The 24,542-nt window shown below is 39.9% G+C and overlaps 2 protein-coding genes across 2 annotated transcripts; one reads left to right on the forward strand and one right to left on the reverse strand.

Moving 5' to 3' along the window:
• Positions 1-245: 245 nt before the first annotated feature.
• On the forward strand, positions 246-794 carry LOC120084103. The gene has a single exon (XM_039040005.1). It carries the CDS (start codon positions 246-248, stop codon positions 792-794), a length of 549 nt encoding a protein of 182 aa, XP_038895933.1.
• Positions 795-22,065: 21,271 nt separating this feature from the next.
• On the reverse strand, positions 22,066-22,665 carry LOC120084105. The gene has a single exon (XM_039040006.1). It carries the CDS (start codon positions 22,663-22,665, stop codon positions 22,066-22,068), a length of 600 nt encoding a protein of 199 aa, XP_038895934.1.
• Between the last annotated feature and the right edge of the window lie 1,877 nt (positions 22,666-24,542).

The raw sequence follows: 24,542 nt of genomic DNA on the forward strand, positions 1-24,542 counted from the left end.
GGGATCCCCCACCTTTCCCGTCCAGGCGGAAGAAGAAAGATGATAGCAAGCAATTCCAGAGGTTCCTGGACGTTCTCCGATAGCTACCCATCAATATTTCCTTAATAGAAGCTTTGGAATAGATGCCGAGCTATGTAAAATTTCTCAAGGATATTCTTGCTAATAAAAGAAAGATTGGGGAAAATGAAACAGTTGCGCTAACATATGAATATGGTGCACTGTTTCAAAATAATATCCCCATCAAAATGAAGGACCCTGGGAATTTTACATTGCCCTGCTCAATAGGAGGGAAGAAGGTCGGGAACGCGCTGTGCGATTTAGGGGCGAGCATAAGTTTAATGTCCTTATCAATCTTTAAGAAGCTGGATACCGACAACACAAAACCAACCACGATCACACTACAGTTGGCCGATAGATCTATAACACATCCTGAGGGTAAGATAGAGGATGTACTCATGCAAGTGGACATGTTCATCTTCCCGGCGGACTTTATCATCTTGGGTCGCCCATTTCTTGCAACAGGGCGAATGCTGATTGATGTGCAAAAAGGAGAGCTCACCATCAAAGTTGACGATCAGGAAGTGAAGTTCAACATTTTCAATGCATTGAATTACCCAAGTGATATGGAGAATTGCCAATATATTGAGAAACTACGGGAAGAACCTTGGCACGAGCCCCTAGCAGAATTGGAGGAAGAAGAATTTGGAATCGGCGCAATATGGGAGGAGGATTGTGCCGTAATTCATGTTGAATCAAATTTTGAACCACTCAAGTTATCTGAACGAACTTCATAACGCACTAAGCCATCCTTGGAAGAACCACCCGTGCTAGAGTTAAAGTTGTTGCCTATGCACCTCAAGTATGCTTACTTAGGATGTAACAACACGTTACCGGTTATCATTTCTGCCTTGTTGAGTTAGGAGAAAGAAGACGCACTTATACAGATCATGAGAAATAACGCAAAGGCTTTAGGATGGACCTTGGTAGACATTCGAGGAATCAGTCCCTCATGCACAAGATTCGTCTGGAAGAAGGAAAGACAGGATCGATAGAAAGACAACGACGCTTGAACCCTGCTATGAGAGAGGTAGTGAAGAAGGAAATAGTGAAGTGGCTGGACGCAGATGTCATCTACCCGATATCTGATAGTATATGGGTGAGCTAGTGCAGTGTGTTCCGAAGAAAAGGGGGATGGAAATCGTCACTTATGACAAGAATGAATTAATTCCCACAAGAACAACTACGGGGTGGAGAATCTGCATGGATTATCGCAAAGTTAAATTTGGCCACCAAAAAGGACCACTTCCCACTCCCGTTCATTGATCAGATGTTAGACAGACTTGTGGGGAATGAATTCTTCTGTTTTCTTGACGGCTATTCAGGGTACAACCGAATAGCAATTGCGCTGGAGGATCAAGACAAGACAACCTTCACGTGCTCATTTGGTATGTTTACATTCCGACGCATGCCATTTAGACTCTACAATGCGCCAGGCACTTTCCAACGATGTATGATGGTGATCTTTTCAGATTACTTGAAGTAGTCAGTCGAGGTATTCATGGATAATTTTTCAGTTTTCGACAATAATTATGACTCTTGTTTAGCTAACCTCGAGAAAGTCTTGAAGAGATGTGTGGCAACGAATCTTGTTCTGAATTGGGAAAAATGCCACTTTATGGTTGAAGAAGGAATTTTTCTGGGTCATAAAATCTCGAAAGCAGGATTGGAATTTGATTAGGCGAAAATCGACGCAATTTCCAAGTACCTCCACCAGTGAACGTGAAAACACTTAGGAACTTTCTGGGACACGCTGGGTTTTATAGAAGATTTATTCGCAAATTCTCCCAGGTAGCAAGGCCCCTAAGTGTGCTTCTTGAAGTTGACCGAGAATATAATTTTGATGATGCATGCATCAAAGCATTCAACACATTGAAAGATGCACTCATCACCGCACCCATTCTGGTTGCGCCAGACTGGACGCAATCGTTTGCGTTGATGTGCGATGCTAGCAGATATGCTGTGGGCACAATATTAAGTTAGTGCAAGGACAAGTTATTGCATCCTATCTATTATGTGAGCAAAACATTGAATGATGTGCAGGAGAACTATACAACCACAAAGAAGGAAATGCTCGTAGCGGTATTTTCACTGGAGAAATTCTGGCAGTACTTAATCGGAACAAACGTTGTGGTGTATAAGGATCACTCTGCAATCAAATATCTGATGACAAAGAAGGATGCAAAACCAAGGCTTATACGGTGGGTGTTGCTCCTGTAAGAGTTTGACCTAGAGATCAAAGATCGAAAGGGCACCGAGAACCAAGTCGCTGATCATTTGTCAAGATTGGAGAATTGCGAGGTTCAAGGGAAAGAAAAAGATATTGAAGAAAGATTCCCCGATGAGCTGCTGATGTCAGTAGACATTAATGTTCCCTGGTATGCAGACATTATGAACTTCATCGTTTGCGGTCAAATACTAGATGACTATACTTACCAGTAGAAGAAGAAGCTAAGACACGATGTCAAATTTTATTTCTGGGACGACCCATTCCTATATCGACTTGGACCTGATCACATTCTACGTCGATGTGTTCCTGAGCACGAAGTCAAGCACATTCTAGGGATTTGTCATGAGTCCCCTTATGGAGGACATTTTGGGGGGCAGTGGACTGCCGCAAAGGTTTTATAGTGTGGCTATTTTTGACCTTCTGTTTAAGAATGCCCATGCCCACGTTGTGCAATGCGACAGATGTCAGAGAACGGGGAATATGTCTAAAAGAAATGAAATGCTGTTGACGTCAATCTTAGAGGTGAGTTATTCGATGTTTGGGGAATTGACTTCATGAGCCCATTTCCACCATCAGAAGGTCATCATTATATCCTAGTCGCAGTTGATTACGTATCAAAATGGGTTGAGGCCATCTCATGTGCCAAGAATTATATGGCCACAGTGGCGAAGTTTCTTAAGAAGAATATTTTTGCTCGATATGGGACGCCATGGGCCTTAATCAGCGATGAGTGCTCTCACTTTATCAATTGCATAATTACCAACCTATTGACTAAATTTAACGTCAGCCATCGAGTTGCATCTGCTTATCACCCACAGACTAATGGGCAGGTAGAGATTTCTAACAGAAAGATCAAAACTATCTTGGAGAAGGTAGTCAATACTTCCAGGAAGGATTGGTCACCCAAGCTTGATGAAGCACTATGGGCATACAAGACTACTTATAAAACACCAATTGGTATGTCCCTATATGCCCTGGTCTTTGGAAAAGCTTTTCATCTGCCGTTCGAGTTGGAACATAAGGCGATGTGGGCATGCAAGAAGCTGAAGTTTGATTTAGCAAGTGTGGGGAAAGTACGGAAGCTGCAACTGAACCAACTACTCGAATGGCGAAGGGACGCCTATGAAAATGCCAAAATCTACAAGGAGAAAACCAAGAAGTGGCATGACGACCGCATAAACGACCGGACATTTGTCGAAGGTCAACAAATATTACTCTTTAATGCACGATTGCGATTGTTTCCAGGGAAATTGAAGTCTTGCTGGTCTGGGCCATTCAAAATCAAGACTATCTTTCCCCACGGCGTAGTGGAACTAACAACTTTAGATGGGAACAACGCATTTAAAGTCAATGGTCAACGGATTAAGCCTTACTACGGAGGCGACATAGATCGACGCATGGATACCATTGACTTAGGCAGGCAGGATTAACCACTTGCAGGGGGATGTGATTGCGGTAATTCTGAAAACTTCTTTCAATCAGCATCCCTATCTATGTTTACTTGCTTTCTTTACAGCTTTCTTTTACAGCTTTCTAAATTATGTTATTTACTGCTTCATAGAACTAGCCTTTAATGCTTTCTGTATTTACCTTCAATTTAATTCATTTGTGTACTTCCATGACATGTTTAAAGTGTATGCATTAGTAGCGCTGTTCTTCAATTTTTGTGAATGATTGGATGAAACGATGAACACCACAAAGTCTTTTCGACTTGCGTTTCTGATGAATTAAAAAGAAAAAAATAAAAATTTGTATGTAACGCAATGATGGGTGCATTGTGTCCTAACAAGATACACCTTGCGTCCATTACACCCAAACACATTGCATTGAGAGGTGTGTTGCACGCGTATATGTTCTTTGCCTGTCCTTAGTGAAAAGGCACTATGTTGAGGTAGCGATGTGCTGGTAGCAATACCGTATGCCCGATCCTCCAGAAATGCTTTGAATTAAGGGGTGTGCTGCGGGAATACATGCGTTGTTGCCCGTCCTCAGCAAAAATGTATTTGCGTTAATGGAAGCACGGTTTTAATTTGTAATCGTGCACCCGTCTGAATCCAATTCATAATTTAAACTAAATTATTTGATTCTTTGTACAGCCCAAAATTTTTGTATTGCATTATTTGTAATTATTTGTATACTTAGTTAATTTTCAATACAACTAAGTAGCAATTCTCTCTATTTGCCTGTGCCTTTTTCTTTATCATCCTTTGTCAACTTTGCGATGTTCTTAATCTTTCTTTTTGCGTTATTCATTGTGCTGCGATGATGTATAATATGCATTCACTTAGACACATTTCCCATACTTTGTAATTTCTAACTAACACTTAGTTAATTCGTAGCTTAGCAGTACTTTACCCTTTACCCTTCAAAATTCTGCTCAAACCTTCTTTTTGAATTTTTTTTTTCTAAGTGTTTGTCTATTTTGTCCAAACAACGCAATGAGGACCTTGCACATCTCTAAATTTGAAGGTGGGGAAGGTCTGAGCAGATGAGATCAAGATTATGTGGTATTTAAGAAAATGCGTTCATTTTTTTTTTAAAAAAAAACAACATTTTCATATCAACTCAATTGTCAGCACAAGGGAAAACTTCAAAAATATTCCCAACCTGATAAGAGTTAGTTGTGAAAGGAACCTGTTCATAGTTGGATATTTGCATGAAACCCGTGGTAGCAAGCCAAAACGAAGGTGGGTTTCCAAGAACAACGCAATATGAAAAGAGAAAAGAAAAGAAGAAAAATAAAAGAATGCAAGAGACAACTCCTCTAAATATCATGAGTTAAAGTTGAATTTGGCACACAACCGTGGTTGGATATTCGTATGACACCCATGGGAACAAACCAAAATGAAGAGTGTAACCAAATTCTGAGAACTTCTTTCAATCAGCATCCCTATCTATGTTTACATGCTTTCTTTACAGTTTTCTTTTACTGCTTTCTAAATCTCATTATTTACTGCTTTTTAGGAGTAGCATTTAATGCTTTCTATAATTCTCTTCAATTTAATTTTTCATGTCATGTTTAGATTCCTTTAATTTGTATACATTAGTAATGCTGTTCTTTAATTTCTGTGAATGATTGGATGAAACATGAGACACCAAAAGTCTTTTCGACTTGCGTTTTTGATGACGTAAAAAGAAAAATTAGTATGTAATGCGATGATGGTGCATTATGAGTTAACAAGAGACACCTTGCATCCATTACATCCAAATACATTGCGTTGAGGGGTGCGTTGTGCGCATATGTGTCTTTGCCCGTCCTTAGCTAAATGCACTATGTTGAGGTATCCTCTAGAAATGTGTTAGTTAAGGGGTGTGTTGCGGGGGTGCATGCGTTGTTGCCCGTCCTCAGCAAAAATGTATTTGCGTATTAGAAGCACGGTGTTAATTTTTAGCGTGCACCCATCTGAATCAAATTAAAAAAAAGATAACAGTGAAATTCCTTGATTCTTTGTACAAGCAAGAATTTTGTATTGTGTTAATTTTTAATTATTTGTATACTTTGTTAATATTCAATACAATTGAGTATATATTCACTCCTTTTTGCTTGTGCCTTTTTCTTTATCATCCTTTGTCAATATTTGCGATGTTCTGATCTTTTACTTTTGCGTTATTCATTGCGCTGCCATGATGTAATATATGTTTATATTTAGAAACATTTCCCATACTTTGTAAATTCTGACTAACACTTAGTTAATTCTTATTTTAGCAGTACTTTGCCTTTTATCTTTCAAAGTTCTTCTCAAACCTTCTTTTTGAAATTTTTTCTCTAAGTGTTTGTCTAGTCTATCCAAACAATGCAATGAGAACCTTGCTTATCTTTAAATTTGGGGGTGGGGAAGGCCTGAGCAGATAAGATCAAGAATATGTGATCTTTAAGAAAATGTCAGCGCAAGGGAAAACCTCAAAATTGGTCCCAACCTGATAAGAGTTTAGTTGTGAAAGAAGCCTGCTCGTAGTTAGATGTTCGTATGACACCCGTAGGAGCAAGCCATTGGAAGAAGAGAATGAGAAGAAGCACGAAGATAATAGGTGGCGCTTACAGAAGAAGAAGGGTAAAGAACTCGTAGAACGCGAGAAGGAGGAACAACGCAAAGAGCGGGAGAAGAAGCAAAGGCAAGCAACCTGCCTTGTGTTGGCCAAAGAAAAGGGCAAGGCAATCACAGAAAGTAGCAAGCCCGCGTCGATAAGGAAGCGTCCATCGAAGAGAAAAGAGAATGATGACATGCTGATAGAGATGGGCTTCTATCCGCGCCAACGCCATTACCTGAACTCATCACAAGTGTGATTGTGAAACATGGCTGGGACACATTTTACCAATGCCTAGCCATTATTGTGCGCAGGTAGTGAGAGACTTCTACAGAGGGCGTTTACACAGAACCAGGGATGCGGTGACCTTCAAAGGAGAAACGGTGTTCTTCAGCGCAAGGGACATCAATGAGATATACCAAATGAAGGATAACCTGGATGCATCGGGGAACAAAATTATCGATGATCCCACTGAGCAGCAGATGGAGGACGCGCTGCAAGTATTAATGCCCGTGCATGAAGTGGTCGGTTTCACTCAAGGGAATCCGCACCTTGGCATCCAAGTCTTTGCTTCCGGAGGGAAGGCTTTGGGTCTACTTGGTCAAGAAGCGGCTGATCCCAACCACACATGACAAGAGTGTATCAAGAGATCGGTTTCACTCAAGGGAATCCGCACCTTGGCATCCAAGTCTTTGCTTCCGGAGGGAAGGCTTTGGGTTTACTTGGTCAAGAGGCGGCTGATCCCAACCACACATGACAAGACTGTATCAAAGAATCGAGTCATGGCCGCATGTTGCATCGCACGCGACATACCGATTGACATAGGGCGGCTGATCGCAAGACAGCTCAGAGCACTGATGGGGCATATTCGAGGATAGTACTTCTTTCTGTGGACTGTTTCAAGTCTGTGCCAGCGTAGGCATTGATGAAGAGCCTATGCCTAAAGTCCACAGCCTCATTAACATTAAGATCTTGAGGTTGCTCCTCAAAGACTCCCTACATTGCCCTGAGCTACCCTTAAAGAGGCTCGCAATCGACCTCAATGTGCCACAGGAACCAAAGACTAAGAGACCACGCAGAGAAGATAAGGGAAAATAAAAGGTCCAAGAGACAACAACGCATGATCCAGAACCTTTGGACCTTTTGCCCTTAGTAATTCGCCCTCCAAGCTCTTCAAGCCCACCCGCACAATCTTCTTCTCCACTCCATGAAAACTTTACCAATCTTCTCCTCATTCCCAATTCTCCAGCTGTTCACCTAGCAACCCTAACTTCACCCTCAGCCTCATCACCGCAACCTTCCATTCCACCACCGTAAGTTGATGACCCACATGATTTGGGTCCTCTGCCCAACCCCAAAACGATGCTGGCGAGACATCGCAGGAAAAACCCTCCATAACATCCCTGGATGCTAAGTTAGCAGAAATGCGGTCACTTTTGACCCAAAAACAACAACTTCTCTTCCAACAGCAGCAATTCTTCAACCAACAACAAGCCTACTTCGACTAGTGGTTTGATGCAGTAATGGAGCAAGTTGATAATATTTAGCGCAGTGTTGCAACATCAAGGGAGGCGCTGATCAACATACATCGCAACACTCATATGATCAACCGCCACCAAAGACAACTTGTGGAGCGCAACCATGAATACTTTAATTTTCTCACAGCATACCTTCATGGTCCATTGGTGCCCCCGCATCTCAGGTAACACTTGCTTTTTGAAGAGACTTTTTTTGCATCACCGCGAAACCCTCCTCCAGACCCTTCGGCTCCTCAGCAATAATCCTTACATTCTATTTTTTTTATGCGGCCATTCTGCAATATTATTTTTTTATTCAATACATTATTTAATTAAATTCTTTGATTCTTTGTACAGACAAGAATTTTGTATTGCATTAATTTTTAATTATTTGTATATTTTGTTAATATTCAATACAATTGAGTATATATTCACTCCTTTTTGCCTGTGCCTTTTTCTTTATCATCCTTTGTCAATATTTGCGATGTTCTTGATCTTTTATTTTTTGCTTTATTCATTGCACTGCCATGATGTAATATATGTTTATATTTAGAAACATTTTCCATACTTTGTAAATTCTGACTAACACTTAGTTAATTCTTAGTTTACCAGTACTTTACCTTTTATCTTTCAAAGTTCTGTTGAAACCTTCTTTTTGAAATTTTTATTCTAAGTATTTGTCTAGTCTATCCAAACAATGCAATGAGGACCTTGCTCATCTTTAAATTTGGGAGTGGGGAAGGTCTGAGCAGATAAGATCAAGAATATGCAGTCGTTAAGAAAATGAGTCCATTTCAATATATATATATTTATATATATATTTTATTCAAAACTCCAATGTCAGCGCAAGGGAAACCTCAAAAATGTTCCCAACCCGATAGGAGTTTAGTTGTGAAAGGAGACTGCTCGTAGTTGGATGTTCGTATGACACCTATAGGGGTAAGCCAAAACGAAGGTGGGTTTCCAAGAACAACGCAGTATGAAAATGAAAAGAAAAAAATATATAAAAGAGTGCATGAGACAACTCCTCTAAATATCATGAGTTAAAGTTGAAATTGGCACACAACTGTAGTTGGATGTTCGCATGGCATCCATGGGAACAAGCCAAAACGAAGAGTGTAACCATGATCAACAATCTCTAATAAATGACACAAGATTTGACCACCGCATATAGATATAACAAGTCATTTTGACAAAGAAGAGATAAACATTCTATTTTTAAACTAGAAAAGCATCTTTGAGCAAAAATTTTGTTATATAGAAGAATAAAGTAAGGCTTGTTAAGAATTAGCAAGGATAGAAGGAAGTTGCGATGTCAAGTAATGTGCCTAAGTGTAATATTCGAAGCAGCCAATCGACGCAAAAATATAGGATAAGAATTGAGCTTTATTGCCTTAATAGAAGATATGCTTGAGGACAAGCATATATCTAAATTTGGGGGTATGATTACTTGTAGAAATACAAGTTATTTATGCTGACTTATTTAGATATTGCGGCCAAAAGAGAAGGAATATACGTCGATTATATGAAAATTAGCTTAGAAATACAATATTTATGAATTATCGCAATTACACCCACTAACGTCATCAAGATGGTAGAAGAGGATATTTCTATTCGTTTCTGCAAGAAACTAAGTCACCGCTTGCGATCAAGGCTCAACAAGAATCTGAATAACGCATCTCCGTCACATTGCGCCCATCAAACCACATTGAAGAGACGATCAACGCAATGACGGCGCAATGCGACAGTCGATCCAGAGCTGAATTTCAATTGCATACGATAATAAAAACAACACCGCATACGAGCACCCGATCGAAAGATGCAGCTGAGTAATGCAAATGCGGAGGATTGTGACACATGTACAACTAACCGTTGTGCAGATTTGACGGTCTGATTACATAACAGAAGAAATATTTATTCCTCCATCTTCGGAATTTCCATAACAATAAGTGGGGTCCACAAGCCAAGAGCCAAAGCTTTTGATTTATAAATACCCCCATAGAATTCAGAGAAGATATACTTGACACAAAGGCTAATTGATGCTAGATTACTGAGAGATAGGCTGAGCTGAGTACTGATCGGAAGAAATCCAGGAAGAAACGAGACAAGGCTGAGAGGTGAGTCTCAGTACAATTCTGCCAAATCCCCGCTGTGAAGCTCTGTGCTTAGATCCTTGCTATTGGTTGAGTAAGCCTGAGAGGGAAGCTCATCCATCCATTCACTCCATCCACATCGGAAAGCAAATCTCCATCCAGATCGACGCCAAGACGTTGGCACTTATTTGTATTTGTTTCTAACTCTATTCATCAACTGTATTTCATCTTCTTAATCTCTTCATTCACAAATCATGTATCAGACGCTGAATAGTTTTATTGAATGTCTTGATCACTTTTATTTCCACTCTTCTGTCTATTTCCATTCTTCCATTTATCGTTTTCTCTATGAAGTTTTCTTAATACCTTGGTAATTAATATGGATTAAACGAGTAGCTTAATATTTGTTAAAGAGATAAATGCATTTAGCTAAGGCATGCTAGACGGCATCTTCACCTATGAGAGCAGAAGTGAAGATGTCATTCTGATCTATCGAGAGAAGGTTAGAAGAATGTGTTGACTAAAGCGAGTAGTACTTCCAGAGATGGAAGCAACCTTGCGTTCATCACGTTCGTCCCTGTTTCACCATAGAGATGTGGGAATGTGGTCGATCACCGAGAGGTGTATGCCAAGGGAAAAAGGGAACAATACTTATATCTTTAACGCAATTAAGGAACTTGCGCTGTTTATGTTAGTTATCTTTTCTCTTTATGCTTCGCACATAAGACTTGTCACTGCATTACACGATCTTTGTATAATCTTCACAGCTAGCCTTGACCTCGGTATCTTGTATCATGAAACTTGTATCTTGTATCACCTTAGCTTAGGTTTACTTTATCACAATTTATCTTATTATCGCATCTTTACCGCTTTACTTTACTTTATCGCATGTTTAATTACTTGTACACAAAAATCTTTTATAAATTGAAAAGCCCCTAGTCGCATGTATCACAAATGTAACGCAATTAACCTAAAACAATCCCTGTGTTCGACCTCAGATCACACCGAGAAACTTGTGGTGAAATTATATTTGGTTTCAATGCAAGGAAACTTTTGACAACGCATAATATACTACAAGAATCTCATGAATAACGCATATCAAGAAGTAGTATCACATATTATTGCATAAAATCTGTGACAACAAGTTTAGGACATGGACTTGAACCTTGCTTGTAGCATAGTACAATTTTCGTGTTACAATCCTTCCATTCACTCCATCTATGCTGGCAAGCAATCTTTCCATCCAGATCGATGTCAAGACATTGACCCTCTTATGTATATGTTTCTAATTCTTATTTCATCTTCTTAGTCTAAATCATTCACAACCATGTATCATACGCTTAATTTTATAATTAAATGTCATGATTACTTTCATTTCCACATTTTTGTCTATTTCTGTTCTTCTATTAATCACTTTGTCCCCGATGTTTTCTTAATCCCTTGGTGATTAATATGAATTAAACAAGTAACCTAATCTGTGCTAAAGAAATAAAGATGTTTAGCTGAAGCTTGCTAGACGACATCTTCACTTGTGAGAGCAGAAGTGAAGATGCTATCTGATCTGTCGAGAGAAGGTTAGAAGAATGCGTTAACTAAAGCAAGAAGTACTTCCAGAGATGGAAGCAACCTTGCGTTCATTACGTTCGTCCCTGTTTCACCACAGAAATGTGGGAAACGCGAACGATCACTAAGAGGTGTATGCCAAGGGAAAACGGAACCATACTTATATCTTTAACGCAATTAAGAAACTTGCGCTGTTTATATTAATTATCCTTTCTCTTCCTGCTTCGCACATAAGCCTTGCCAATGCATAACATGATCTTTGTATATTCTTCACAGTCAGTCTCAACCTCGGTATCTTAAATCTTGTATCATGTAACCTGTATCTTATATCATCATAGCTTAGGTTTATTTTATCACACTTTACTTTTATTGCAATTTACTTTATTATCGCATTTTTATCACTTATATTTACTTTACTGCACAATTTACTTTATCGCATGTACAAACCACAATTTTATTAAATTGAAAAACCCCCGGTCGCATATATCACAAATATAACGCAATTAACCTAGAACAATCCCTGTGTTGGACCTCGAATCACACCGAGAAACTTGCGGTGGAATTATACTTGGTTCCAATGCAAGAAAACTTGTGACAACGCACAACGTACTACAAGAACATTCATTAATAACACATATCTAAAAGTAGTATCGTGTAAAGAAAATAAAGTTATCATTCATCCATGCGTTGTATGACATAAGATCATTTTCCACAAAATAGAAGCATCAAATCTATGTCATCAAGTTTATGGCATCATCACATTTTATGTCACAAAAAATCCACCGTAGGAAAATATGTTACATGGATTATTGTATGTTATAATTAGTTATAATGTATAATATGCATGTGTTAGGGTTTTTTAAAATTAATGTAAGTGTTATATTAATTTTGAATGCCTTTGATGCATGTTATGGTTTGCAAACATGTCTATTATTTTATAAGATGTTATAAAATGAAATTAGACTTTAAAATCCATAACAAAGATAAACGACATGCTCACTTAGGTTAACAAGTTGTTTTAAAAGTTGAAATAGATTGTTATCTTATAAAATTTGGTTACAAACTCAATTGGTTCACAATCTTGTATAAGGCTGGGGGTATTTAAGTTGACGGTTTACGTAATGCTTCCTACCTGGGGATTATGACCGAAATGTTGACTGTTGATAACTGGTTTTATGAGCTTGTGTGAGCAGTGTGAGGTTTAAAACTAGTTTAAACACTTAGACATCATAGGTTGAAATTTAAATATAAACGTTATATTTGGATAAAATCACATAGACTTAGGTTGTTTAAAAATTAGCTGTAATAAACCTAAGTAAAAGAATACCCAAATCATTTAGAACACTTTAGTGGGAGATTAACAATATATTCGATATATAGTTTTTAAACTCTCGCGTCCCCGAGAGTTCACACCATGAGATCCATGCTCGGCTTCGTGTGGCTTTTACTACGACTACTCCATTCGAAAAGTGTTTGCATGGGTCAATAACAAGGTGAATGGAGGAAGTAGTTCATAGTAAGTGGGTGAGGAAATGTGTCAACATTTTTCTATGGTCTCCTCCATTACTTTGAACTGTGAGATTCCTATGTTGTGCCTATTGACGTTTTTAGAGGGCACTAGCTAGTCGTTTACTACGACGATCCCTACGAAGGGTTGTAACATAGGACTCAGAACAACCCAAGCTTCAGAAATAAATAAGGTCTTATGGTTCCATCTTGGATATTGTCTTCTAACTCAGGGGCATGTTCATATCGTTTTATAAGATCTAAAAATGGCAGGTCACACTTACAAGAATTACTAAATGTTAGTAAAGATCTTGACCGAAAGCAGTAACCAAATGGATTATAGGAATAAGAGTTATTCTGCATATAGTATTTGGTTAGGATTGTCTTGCTTCAGTGAAGGAATATTTGATTGCCCCCGGTAACAACTATTCTAAATCACTAAAGTATCATTGTAAATAAATAAAGAAATATGAGTACTTGATTACTTTTTGCTAAAATTGGATTTAGATGCATAAACTTTTCTCAAAATAGTTGCGGTGGTGATTTTTATAAAGACTTGCGGTAACCAGTTAAATAAATAAATCGTTGGATTTGTTGTTTGCGTTGATGAAAATAAATAACGAATGCGGTGGAGTTTGAAAAGAGTTGGTAACGGGAAATATGATGAATATGCGGTGAATGGTTTGAGAAAAGTTTCGGCTAACACTCCCTAGAATGCGTTCATGCTTTACGATAATGCAACATGCATACAATAATAAACCACCTCTCGGCCTGAATGCTACAGCTTCTAAGGCTAGAACGCATGAGATAAATATACGATAAGTCTACAGGGTTTACACATAAACCTCTATCTCTATTTATGCGATGAAAACATGACATTCACTCAAATATGCGACCACATAATATCATTCCCATTCCTAGGATGCATGCGATGCAAGTTGACAAATAGAGCTTATCTCTAAGTCCCTATCTCTTATTTATGCAGGCCTAATCTTGCTCTTTCGAGTTTAGATTCTAACCTAGCTCTCTCGAGACATTAGGTTCTTTCTTTAGATTCTCTCTCGAGTAACTCTAAAGGGTATTTTGCACAGCATAAAACAAGACAATCGCAAGCAATGAACTTCCTAGGTCATGTTAGCTTAGTTCTTCTCAACCCATTCAACTAGTTTAGCTACTCATGCTATTAAGAGAGTGAACAGATGTAAAAATAGAACTTTCATTAAATAGATATGAAGATGTACAAAATAACAATGCTAGTATAGTAAAGAGCCTGGTAGCAATTTCTTGCTGCCAGGCGTTTACACTGTTTTTACTCATGCTCTAAAGATATTCTCACTCTCGCGAGCGTTGACCCGCTCTCTGCTCTTACGCCCAAAGGTTCTCTCTCAAGTTGCGCTGGGCGATCTCCGGTGCCACCACTATTCTCTTCCTCCGCCTTAAAAATGGAAGAAAACTATGAACAGGAGTAACTGGTTAACTCGTCAACTGATCAACCCTTTTTGTGAGGAATGCACTTGGTATTTATAGGGCATTAATGGTGAAAGGCGGCTTCTCTCTCCCGATTGTACAGATGGAACAGCTTTAATTCCTGATTGACGCGCCGAATGATTGTTACCGATAAAGTTGAATGTACTTTGTGACCGTTATCAGCTGTCAACTTAATTTTGATTCGACTGTCATCAGCTTTCTGTCCCATCGCTCTTAATTAACCTTTTACCCAGATGCACCCACCATGTTGCGCTGACCAAGTTGCGGTGATCCTTCTTAGGCGAATGTTTGCGAGCACGATCAATGCAAAGTCTTGCGGTGAAGTTGCGCTCATGGTGAAGGCTTTGCGGTGATTGTGTTCACAAACATTTTCCCAAGAAGGACTGCCACAACTTGGTCGACGCAACATGGTGGGTGCATCTAGGTGAAAGGTATAATTAATCACGATGGAACAAAAAGTTGATGACAGTCAAATTCGAATTAAGTTGACAGCCGCTAACGATAACAACTACATTCAGCTTTTCGGTGACAAATATTCGACGCATCAATAAGGGAATTAAAGCCATCCCATCTGAGCAATGATAAGAGAGAAGCCGCCTTCACCCCAAAGCTCTATTAATACCAGAGGCATCCTTCAGAAAAGGGGTTAACCGGTTCAGCAGTTCACGAGTTAAAGAATTCATCAGTTAGCTTAGCATGTCTTTGTCCATAGTTTTTCCTTTTTATTTAAGGCAGAGAAAGAGAAGAGTAAAGATGTCAGAAATTTCTCAGGGTAACTCGAGAGAGAACTTTGAGGTGTAGAAGCAGAGAGCGGCGAGATTATCTTTTGAACACGAGTAGAAAAACAATATAAACGCCAGGGTAGCAAGAGATTGCTACCAGGCTTTTTATTCTATCCTTGCATTGTTATTTTGTACTTCATCTTTATATTTATACAATGGAAGTTCTTATTCTACATCTGTTCACTCTCTTAGCACGCTTGAGTAGCTAAACTAGTTGAATGGGTTGAGAAGAATTAAGCTAACATGACTTAGGAAGTTCATTGTTTGCGATTATCTTGTGTTATGCTGTGCCAAATAACCTTTTAGAGCTACTCGAGAGAGAGTCTGAAGAAAGAACCTAATGACTCGAGAGAGCTAAGTTAGAATCTAGACTCGAGAGAGAAGGATTATAACTGCATAAATAAGAGATAGGGTCTTAGAGATAAGCTTTGTTTGTCAACCTGCATCATATGCATCCTAGAGATGGGAATGATATTATGTGGTCGTCTTAGTTGTGTGTGTCATTTTGTCATCGCATAAATAAGAATAGAGGCCTATGTGTATGTCCTATAGACTTATCGCATTTATCGCATGCGTTCTAGCCTTAAAAGCCGTGGCATTCACACCAAGAGGTGGTTTACTGTTGTATGCATGTTGCATGATCACATAGCATGAATGCATCCTAGGAAGTGTTAGCCGAAACTTTTCTCAACCTGTTCACCGATACTCATTGCATTTCCCCTTCAACTCTTTTCAAACTTCGCCGCATTTGTTTATTTTTTCATTACCACAAAAAAAAAAAAAAAAAACCTCAACAATTGCAATGGAAGAATGCCCAGAGAATCCACAGTTTATTTACTTTGTGAAAAATAATCCCTTTTCAAATACCTACAACCCCGGGTGGAGAAACCACCCCAATTTTACATGGAAGAATCAGCAGCAGAATTTCCAACCTGTGGCGCAGAAAGAAGGGCCACCTGGATTCTTCCTGCGCAATAACGGTCAAACAAGCAATCAAGCAAGTAGCTCGCAACCACCGCAATCTTTCTCCCTGGAAAGCTTTATGAAGCAATATATAGAGAAAAATGAAACGGTTCTTCAAAGTCAGGCTACATTCACCGCAATCTAGAATTACATATGGGCCAGATTGCAAGTGAGTTAAAGAACAGACCGCAAAGGGCTCTGCTGAGTTCAACAGAACTCCCATGTAACCTGAGGGGATTAGGTAAAGAGCAATGTAAGGTTGTAACATTGCGAAGTGGAAAAACTATGGAGGGGGAAAGAATGGAGCCCAATCGGATTACTCCCATTGTGGTGGAACCTGGAATTGCGGTGACGCAAGAAGAAGAAGGAGAAAAAGAAGCAATAGAGCCAGAAGTTGCGTCGACCTCAAAGCCAACAAAGAAAGGGACCGTGAGAGTGTAATTACCACCTTTGCTGCAGAGACTTAGAAAGAAAAAGAATGAAGAGGTATGGTACCAATGCTTTCTGTCTATGTTAAAACAATTACACATTAATATTCCATTCAGTGAAGCGATTGAGGAAATGCCTGCCTACACAAAGTTTTTGAAGGATATGGTAACCAAGAAGAGGGGAGCTAGTAAGTTTTCCATGGTGGCTTTAACGCAAAGTTCGAAATCAATCATTCCACTAAAGATGAGCGATCTTGAGAGCTTTTCTATACCCTGCTCCATAGAAGGACTGTACATTGGGCAAGCATTGTGTGACCTTGGCACTAGCATCAATTTGATGCCTCTGTCAATCTTTAAACAGCTGAATGTGGGGCAACTTGTGCCCACAACCATGACTTTCCAACTGGCCGATAGATCTCTAGTGCATCTAGACGGAAAGGTGAAGGACGTGCTGATCATCGTTGACAAATTTATTCTACCACCCGACTTCATCATCTTGGATTACGAGGCCGACAAAGATGTGCCCATCATCTTGAGGCGACCATTCTTATCAACAGATTGCGCCCAGATCGATGTGCATAAAGGGGAGATCACTTTGAGCATCAATGGACAAAAGCTCAAATTCAATATAATTCGTGCCATGAAGTTTCCAGACGAAGAAGACCTGTATGACTCAGACGACGACCAGAATTTGATTGAAGAAGAAAAGTTTGACGAGGAGAATGAAGAAGAGGATGCAAATGCATCCGTTGCTACCTGTAATGCGATCATAACAAAAACAAGCAAGGAAGAAGAGATGATCGCAAACCAAGAAGAAGAGCGAACAAAAAAAGAAGAAAGAAAAACAATGCAACCATCCCTAGTAGAACCACCAACACTGGAATTAAAGACCCTACCGAATCATTTAAAGTACACATTTTTTGGGGCAGAATGAGAAGCTGTCAGTTATTATTTCCTCTGAACTTAACGAAGACCAGGAGAATTCATTGATGAGCATTCCGAGGAAGCATGTGCGAGCAATTGGCTGGAAGCTCGCCGACATTAGAGGAATTAGCCCAGCGTACAGTATGCACTATATTCGTGTCGAAGAATACCATAAAGCAACGATCGAACATCAGTGTAGGCTCAACCCTGCGATGAAAGAGGTCATAAAAAAGGAGATCATTAAATGGTTAGATGCGGGCGCCATTTTTCCTATAGCAGATAGCACGTGGGTCACCCCGTGCAGTGTGTGCCGAAAAAGGGTGGCATGACGGTAGTCCCGAACGAAAACAATGAATTAATACCACAAAGAACCGTCACTGGGTGGCGCATTTTCATGGACTACCGCAAGCTGAATGTAGCCACAAAGAAAGATCATTTCCCCCTACCATTCATTGATCAAATGCTAGATCGTCTAAATGGAAATGACTTTTACTGCTTCTGGATGGTTATGCCAGGTACAACCAGATTATGATAGCTCCAGAAGACCAAGACAAGACCATATTCACCTGCCCATATGGGACCTTTTCTTTTCACCGTATGTCGTTTGGCCTCTGCAATGCGCCAAGCACGTTCCAAAGGTGCATAATGGCCATCTTTTCAGACTATTTTGAGGACTCTGTCGAAATCTTTATGGACGGCTTCTCTGTTCATGGGAACACTTATGAAGTCTGTCTAGCCAACTTGGAGAAAATACTGAAGAGATGCGAAGAGACGAATCTAATGCTTAACTGGGAAAAATGCCATTTCATGGTAAAAGAGGGATAGTGTTGGGGCACAAGGTTTCCTGGGATGAGTTGGAGGTGGATAAAGCAAAAATTGAAGCAATTGAAAAACTTCCACCTCCAACAAGCGTGAAGGCAGTACGAAGTTTCTTGGGCCATGCTGGATTCTACAGACGCTTTGTCAAAGACTTTTCCAAAATAGCACGACCATTGAGTGCGTTGTTAGAGGTTGACAGGAAATTTGATTTTGATAACAACTGCCTCAACGCATTTCGAGTTTTGAAGAATGCGCTGATTACCGCACCCGTATTGATTGCACCGGATTGGACACTTCCTTTTGAAATAATGTGCGATGCAAGCGAGTATGCAATGGGAGCAGCTTTGGCACAAAAGAAAAAACAATCTTACATCCCATTGCATATGCGAGTAAGACATTAAATCTTGCTCAAATCAATTATACCACCATAGAGAAAGAGCTTCTGGCGGTATTTTTTGTGTTGGAAAAATTTCGAGCATATCTGCTGGGGACAAAGGTACTCATCCATACTGATCATTCAATAATAAAGTACTTAATGACAAAGAAGGACGCAAAGCCGAGGTTGATCAGATGCATACAAAGACAAGGTGACATCACACAATCATATCCTATCGCTAGGATGCATGCGATGCGTTAATAGCAAACAATGCTTATTCTTAAGCTTCTATCTCTTGATTATGCATTCTAATCTGACTCTCCCAAGCCTAGATTCTAACCTGACTTTTCTAAGACTAGATCCTGTCCTTAGACTACCCTCCCGAGTATCTCTAATGGACGAATGAAGCATACATAATACAAGATAATCGCATAGAATGAAGATCCCCAGTTATGCTAGCTATATGCCTCTCAACCCATGCAACAGATTTAGCTACTCATGCGTAAATAAGAGAGAGTGAACAAATATAGAGAAGTAAATTCCATTTCTATAGATGAGTTTGAGTACAAAATAACAATGGAAGATAAGGGTAGAGAGCCTGGTAGTAATTCCTTGCTGCCCAAGGCTTTTACACTGGAAACTCTATTCGGTTTAAAAGATAATCCTGCTTCCGCAGAAGCTGGCCTCTCTTTGATCTTGAAGCTTCCGACACTCTCCCAAGCTCACCGGAATGATCTATCGGCACAATCTTCTTCTCTCGCTTTCGCCTTAAAATAAAAGAAAATCTAAGAACAAGGCTAAACTATCTAAGTAAAATTCTCTAACTCTCCGAACTTTCTGAACCCCTTTCCTGAAGGATGCCTTTGGTATTTACAGAGCTTCGGGGTGAAGGGCGGCTTCTCTCTTATGATTGCACAGATGGGATGGCTTTAATTCTCTAACAGATGTGCCAAATATTTTTCACCGAAAACCTGAGTGTACTTATTATCATTAGCGGCTTGTCAACTTAATTCAAATTCGACCGTCATCAGCTTTATATCCCATCATGATTGATTATGCCTTTCACTCAGATGCGCCCACCAAGTTGCGCCGGCTCTATGCGGCAATCCTTCTTAAGTAGATGTTTGTGAGCATAAATCACTGCGAAGCCTTGCGGTAATGCTACGCTCGACCATTGATTTCTTGTGATCGTACTTTTTGCCTTGCGTCAATGCATATTTTGCATAAAAATATAAAAACTAACTGTTTCTATGCGATGAATGCATGCGACGACAATGTTATGAACTTAATGCTTTTTGGAGGCAATCTAACATATTTTATCAATGCAAACCTTCATTGTTAAATAACTTAGCACTATAATAACGTGTATTTCTGCCCGTTATCAGCAACCTAGTTCTCCGTCCCCTTGCGATCAATGATTTCCATGTTGAATTCTTAGAGGAGAACCCATCGAATCAATCTCGGCTTCGCATCTTTCTTTATCATTAAGTACTTGATTGCTGAGTGGTCAGTGTGAACGATCACTTTGGATCCCAGCAAGAAAGCTCTGAATTTTTCCAATGCAAATATCACCGCAAGCAATTCTTTTTCTGTTGTAGTGTAATTTGTTTGAGCAAGGTTCAGGTTTTTACTCACATATGCGATAGGGTGTAGTATTGTTTTTTTCTTTTGCGCCAGCACCGCCCATCGCATAACCGCTTGCGTTGCACATTAGTTCAAAGGGTTGTGTCCAGTCCGGTGCGATCAACACAGGTACGTTTATTAATGTGTTCTTCAGTATTTTGAGTGCGTTGAGGCATTGGTCATCAAAGTCAGACTTTCTTTTTTCCTCCAGCAATGCACTTAATGTTCGTGCAATCTTTGAAAAGTCTTTCACAAAACGTGGATAAAAGCCAGCATGTCCTAAGAAGCTCCTAATAGCCTTCACATTTGTTGGAGGTGGGAGCTTTTCAATCGCCTCAATCTTTGCCTTGTCTACCTCCAGCCCATCCTTGGAGACTTTGTGCCGTATGTTTGTCCATACACCAAGAAGCCGTCCATGAAAATTTCTACAGAATCTTCAAGATACTCATAAAAGATGGCCATCATACACCTCTACAAAGTGCTCGGCGCATTGCATAGGCCGAATGGCATGCGTCGAAACGTAAATCTTCCATAGGGGAAGGTGAATGTGGTTTTCTCTTGATCTTCAAGAGCAATCATGATTTGGTTATAGCCGGCATATCCATCCAAGAAGCAAAAGTAATCATTTCCTGCTAGGCGGTCTAGCATCTGGTCGATAAAAGGCAAGGGGAAATGATCCTTCTTTGTCGCCGCATTCAGTTTGTGGTAGTGCCATGCAGATTTGCCAGCAGTGACAGTCCTCATTGGTATTAGTTCATTATTTGCATTTGGGACTACCGTCATCCCTCCTTTCTTTGGCACACATTGCACGGGGTTGACCCACATGCTGTCGGCGATTGGATAGATAATCCCTGCGTCCACCCACTTGATTATCTCCTTTTTCACGACCTTCTTCATCGCAGGGTTGAGTCTGCGTTGATAATCGATTGATCCTTTCTGATTGTCCTCGAGACGTATTCTATGCATGCAATATGTGGGTCTGATTCCTCTAATGTCTGCTAGCATCCAACATATTGCTTTTATGTACTCTTTTAGGATGCTCAATAGTGCATTCTCTTGATCGTCTTGCAGTGCAGAGGAAATTATTATTGGTAGCGTTTCATTCTGCCCTAGAAAAGCATACATTAGGTGGTTTGGAAGGGTTTTCAACTCTACTGTCGGTAGTTATTCCAAGGATGGTTTTGGTGTTTTTCGTTCTTCATTCATTGTCAGCTTTTCTTCTTTGGTTGCTGTTTCTGTGATCGCATTGTAGGCTACTATGGATGCGGTCGCATCCTCATCTTCATCTTTATCTTCAGACTTTTCTTCTTCATATAAACTGGGTTCATCATCGGATTCATCGAGGTCTTCTTCTTCCAGATATTTCATGGCTTTGATAATATCAAACCTGATCTTCTTTCCGTCCACGCCCAGTGTGATCTCTCCCTTATACACATCAATCTGAGCACGACCAGTGGATAAAAATGGTCGTCCCAGAATGATGGGTACATCCTTGTCCGCTTCATAATCAAGGATGATGAAGTCTGTCGGTATGATAAATTTGTCAATCATGACCAGGACATCCTTCACCTTCCCTTCTGGATGCACAATGGATCTGTCAGCTAATTGGAGAGTCATCGTCGTGGGCGCTAGCTGTCCCACATTCATCTGCTTAAAAATTGAAAGGGGCATTAAGTTGATGCTGGCCTCGAGATTGCAAACGCTTGACCAATATATAACCCTCCGATCGAGCAGGGTATTATGAAACTTCCAGTGTCACACATTTTCAGTGGAATAATGGTTTTTGCTCTTTGCGTTAATGCCACTGTTGCAAACTTACTAGTGCTCCTTTTTTTCGTCACCATATCCTTTAGAAACTTCGCATACTTTGGCATTTGTTTAATCGCTTCAGTGAAAGGGATGTTGATATGCAACTGTTTCATCATGTCCATGAAGCATTGATACTGTACTTCTTCATTTTTCTTCTTTTTAAGTCTCTGAGGGAATGGTGGTAGCTGTATTTTCACGGTTCCCTGTTCTTTCGGCTTCGAAGTGAATGCAATTTTCGGTTCCATCATCTCCTGTTCTTCTGTTTCTTCTTGAGTTAATGGGGTCTGTTGTCCCATCACAATTAGGGCTGTCCTTCTTGGCTTCTTCTTCTCATCTGCCACTGTCTTTCTGCTTCGCAACATCACAACTTGACATTGCTCCTTTCCCGTACTTCCTAGGTTGCGCGGGAGCTCTGTTGAGCTCGGTAGTGCCCCTTGTGGTCTACTTTTGAGTTCACCCATAATCTGTCCTATCTAAATTTCAAGATTGCGGATAGACATCGCTTGATTCTGAAGCACTATTTCATTCTTTTCAATATACTGCTTCAGTAAGCTCTCCAAGGATGAAGATTGCGGTGCCTGCGAACTACTAGCTTGATATTGCGTTTGACCGTTTGTTCGCGGGAAAAATCCTAGTGGTCCTTCCTTTTGCGCCATTGGTTGAAAATTTTGTTGTTGATTTTTCCACGTGAAGTTGGGGTGGTTTCTCCACCTAGTGTTGTAAGTATTGGAAAACTGGTTATTCTTCATGAAATAAACGGATTGTGGGTTCCTCAGGCATTCTTTTATTGGATGGCCTTCACTGCAAGTGGCATAACTTGCGTTCGCTTGATTGATTGCGTTGACTTGCCCCATATGCGTTCCTAGGCTGCTGATTGCGATTCCTTGTATTAAATTCATCATTGCAGTCATTTGGTTTTGTAGGGATGCGATGGCCCCATTATTTGTGTCACTGTCTTTAATTCTTAGTCTTTGATCTCTTTCTCTCCAGTCTTCATGATTTTTCGAAATGCGAGCAAGTATATTCTTAGCTTCGTCGTAATTTTTGTCGAGCAGACCTCCAGCTGCTATCGCATTGGCAGCCGTCTGCGATGCAGGGTTCAAACCCTGGTAGAAATTTTCCATCTGTAGATGATAACGGGCAGAAATGCACGTTATCATAGTGCTAAGTTCTTAAACAATGCTGGCTTGCGTTGATAAAATGTATTAGATTGCATCCAAAAAGCATTAAGTTTATTACATTGCGGTCGCATGTGTTCATCACATAGGAACAGTTGATTTTTGTATTTTTATGCAGAATATGCATTGACGCAAGGTGGAAATTGCGATCATAGGAATCATTGGTCGAGCGCAGCATTACCACAAGACTTTGCGGTGATTTTTTTTGCAAACATTTGCTTAAGAAGGATTGCCACAACTTGGTCAGCATAACTTGGTGGGCGCATCTGGGTGAAAGGCATAATTAATTGCGATAGGACAGAAAGCTGATGACGGTCGAATCCGAATTAAGCTTATAGCCACTAATGATAAAAAGTACATTCAGCTTTTTGGTGACAAATATTCAGCGCATCAGTCAGGGAATTAAAGCCATCCCATCTAAGCAATCATAAGAGAGAAGCCGCCTTCACCCCGAAGCTCTATAAATACCAAAGGCATCCTTCAGAAAAGGGGTTCGAAAAATTCATAAGTTCGGATTAGTTAGCTCAGCACGTATTTGTCCATAATTTTTCCTTTTTATTTTAAGGCAGAGTGGTGATGGTAAATTGGAAGTCAATTTTGGAAGTCAATTTTACTCGACAACCAACTTCCCTTGGACACGTTAGGCGATGCATGTTCCTAAGATATGCGTTGATAGTCATGCGTCGATGGTCATGCGTTGGAATGAAAAATTGTGTTAATGAATGTATGCGATGACCATGCGTCCTGCCACAAGTTTTCTTGCATTCATGCCAAGTATAACATGAACGCAAGTTTCTCAGGTAATCCGACGTCGAACACAGGGACTTATAACTATATGTTTGCGGTGATGTGCATGCAGTGGTTTGAATAAAAGAATGGAGGGGATGTTGCTATGTTAATCCTACTCCTACTCCTATCTATTAGATAATTCAATGAGAATATGCATGAAAAGTAGAGATCAAAAAACCTTGCAATGAAATAAATGAATGGGAAAATGGATAAAATGCGAAGATGTTTTCATTGCAAAACTTAAGAGTGATCTCAAGGGCAACCCTAGTCAATGTAATCCATGCAATCATGCTACAACCATACACGGCAAGTCATTTCCCAATGGAAATGCGGTGCTTTTAATTCTAGGACACATGTGTTGAATGCAAAAG

The sequence above is a fragment of the Benincasa hispida genome, chromosome 8 (assembly GCF_009727055.1).
Source record: "Benincasa hispida cultivar B227 chromosome 8, ASM972705v1, whole genome shotgun sequence".
Classification (NCBI taxonomy): domain Eukaryota; kingdom Viridiplantae; phylum Streptophyta; class Magnoliopsida; order Cucurbitales; family Cucurbitaceae; genus Benincasa; species Benincasa hispida.

Bases quoted from the DNA above. Each gene is read 5' to 3' on its own strand.
- LOC120084103 (XM_039040005.1), top strand. From the start codon at position 246: ATGAAGGACCCTGGGAATTTTACATTGCCCTGCTCAATAGGAGGGAAG.
- LOC120084105 (XM_039040006.1), bottom strand. From the start codon at position 22,665: ATGGGTGAACTCAAAAGTAGACCACAAGGGGCACTACCGAGCTCAACA.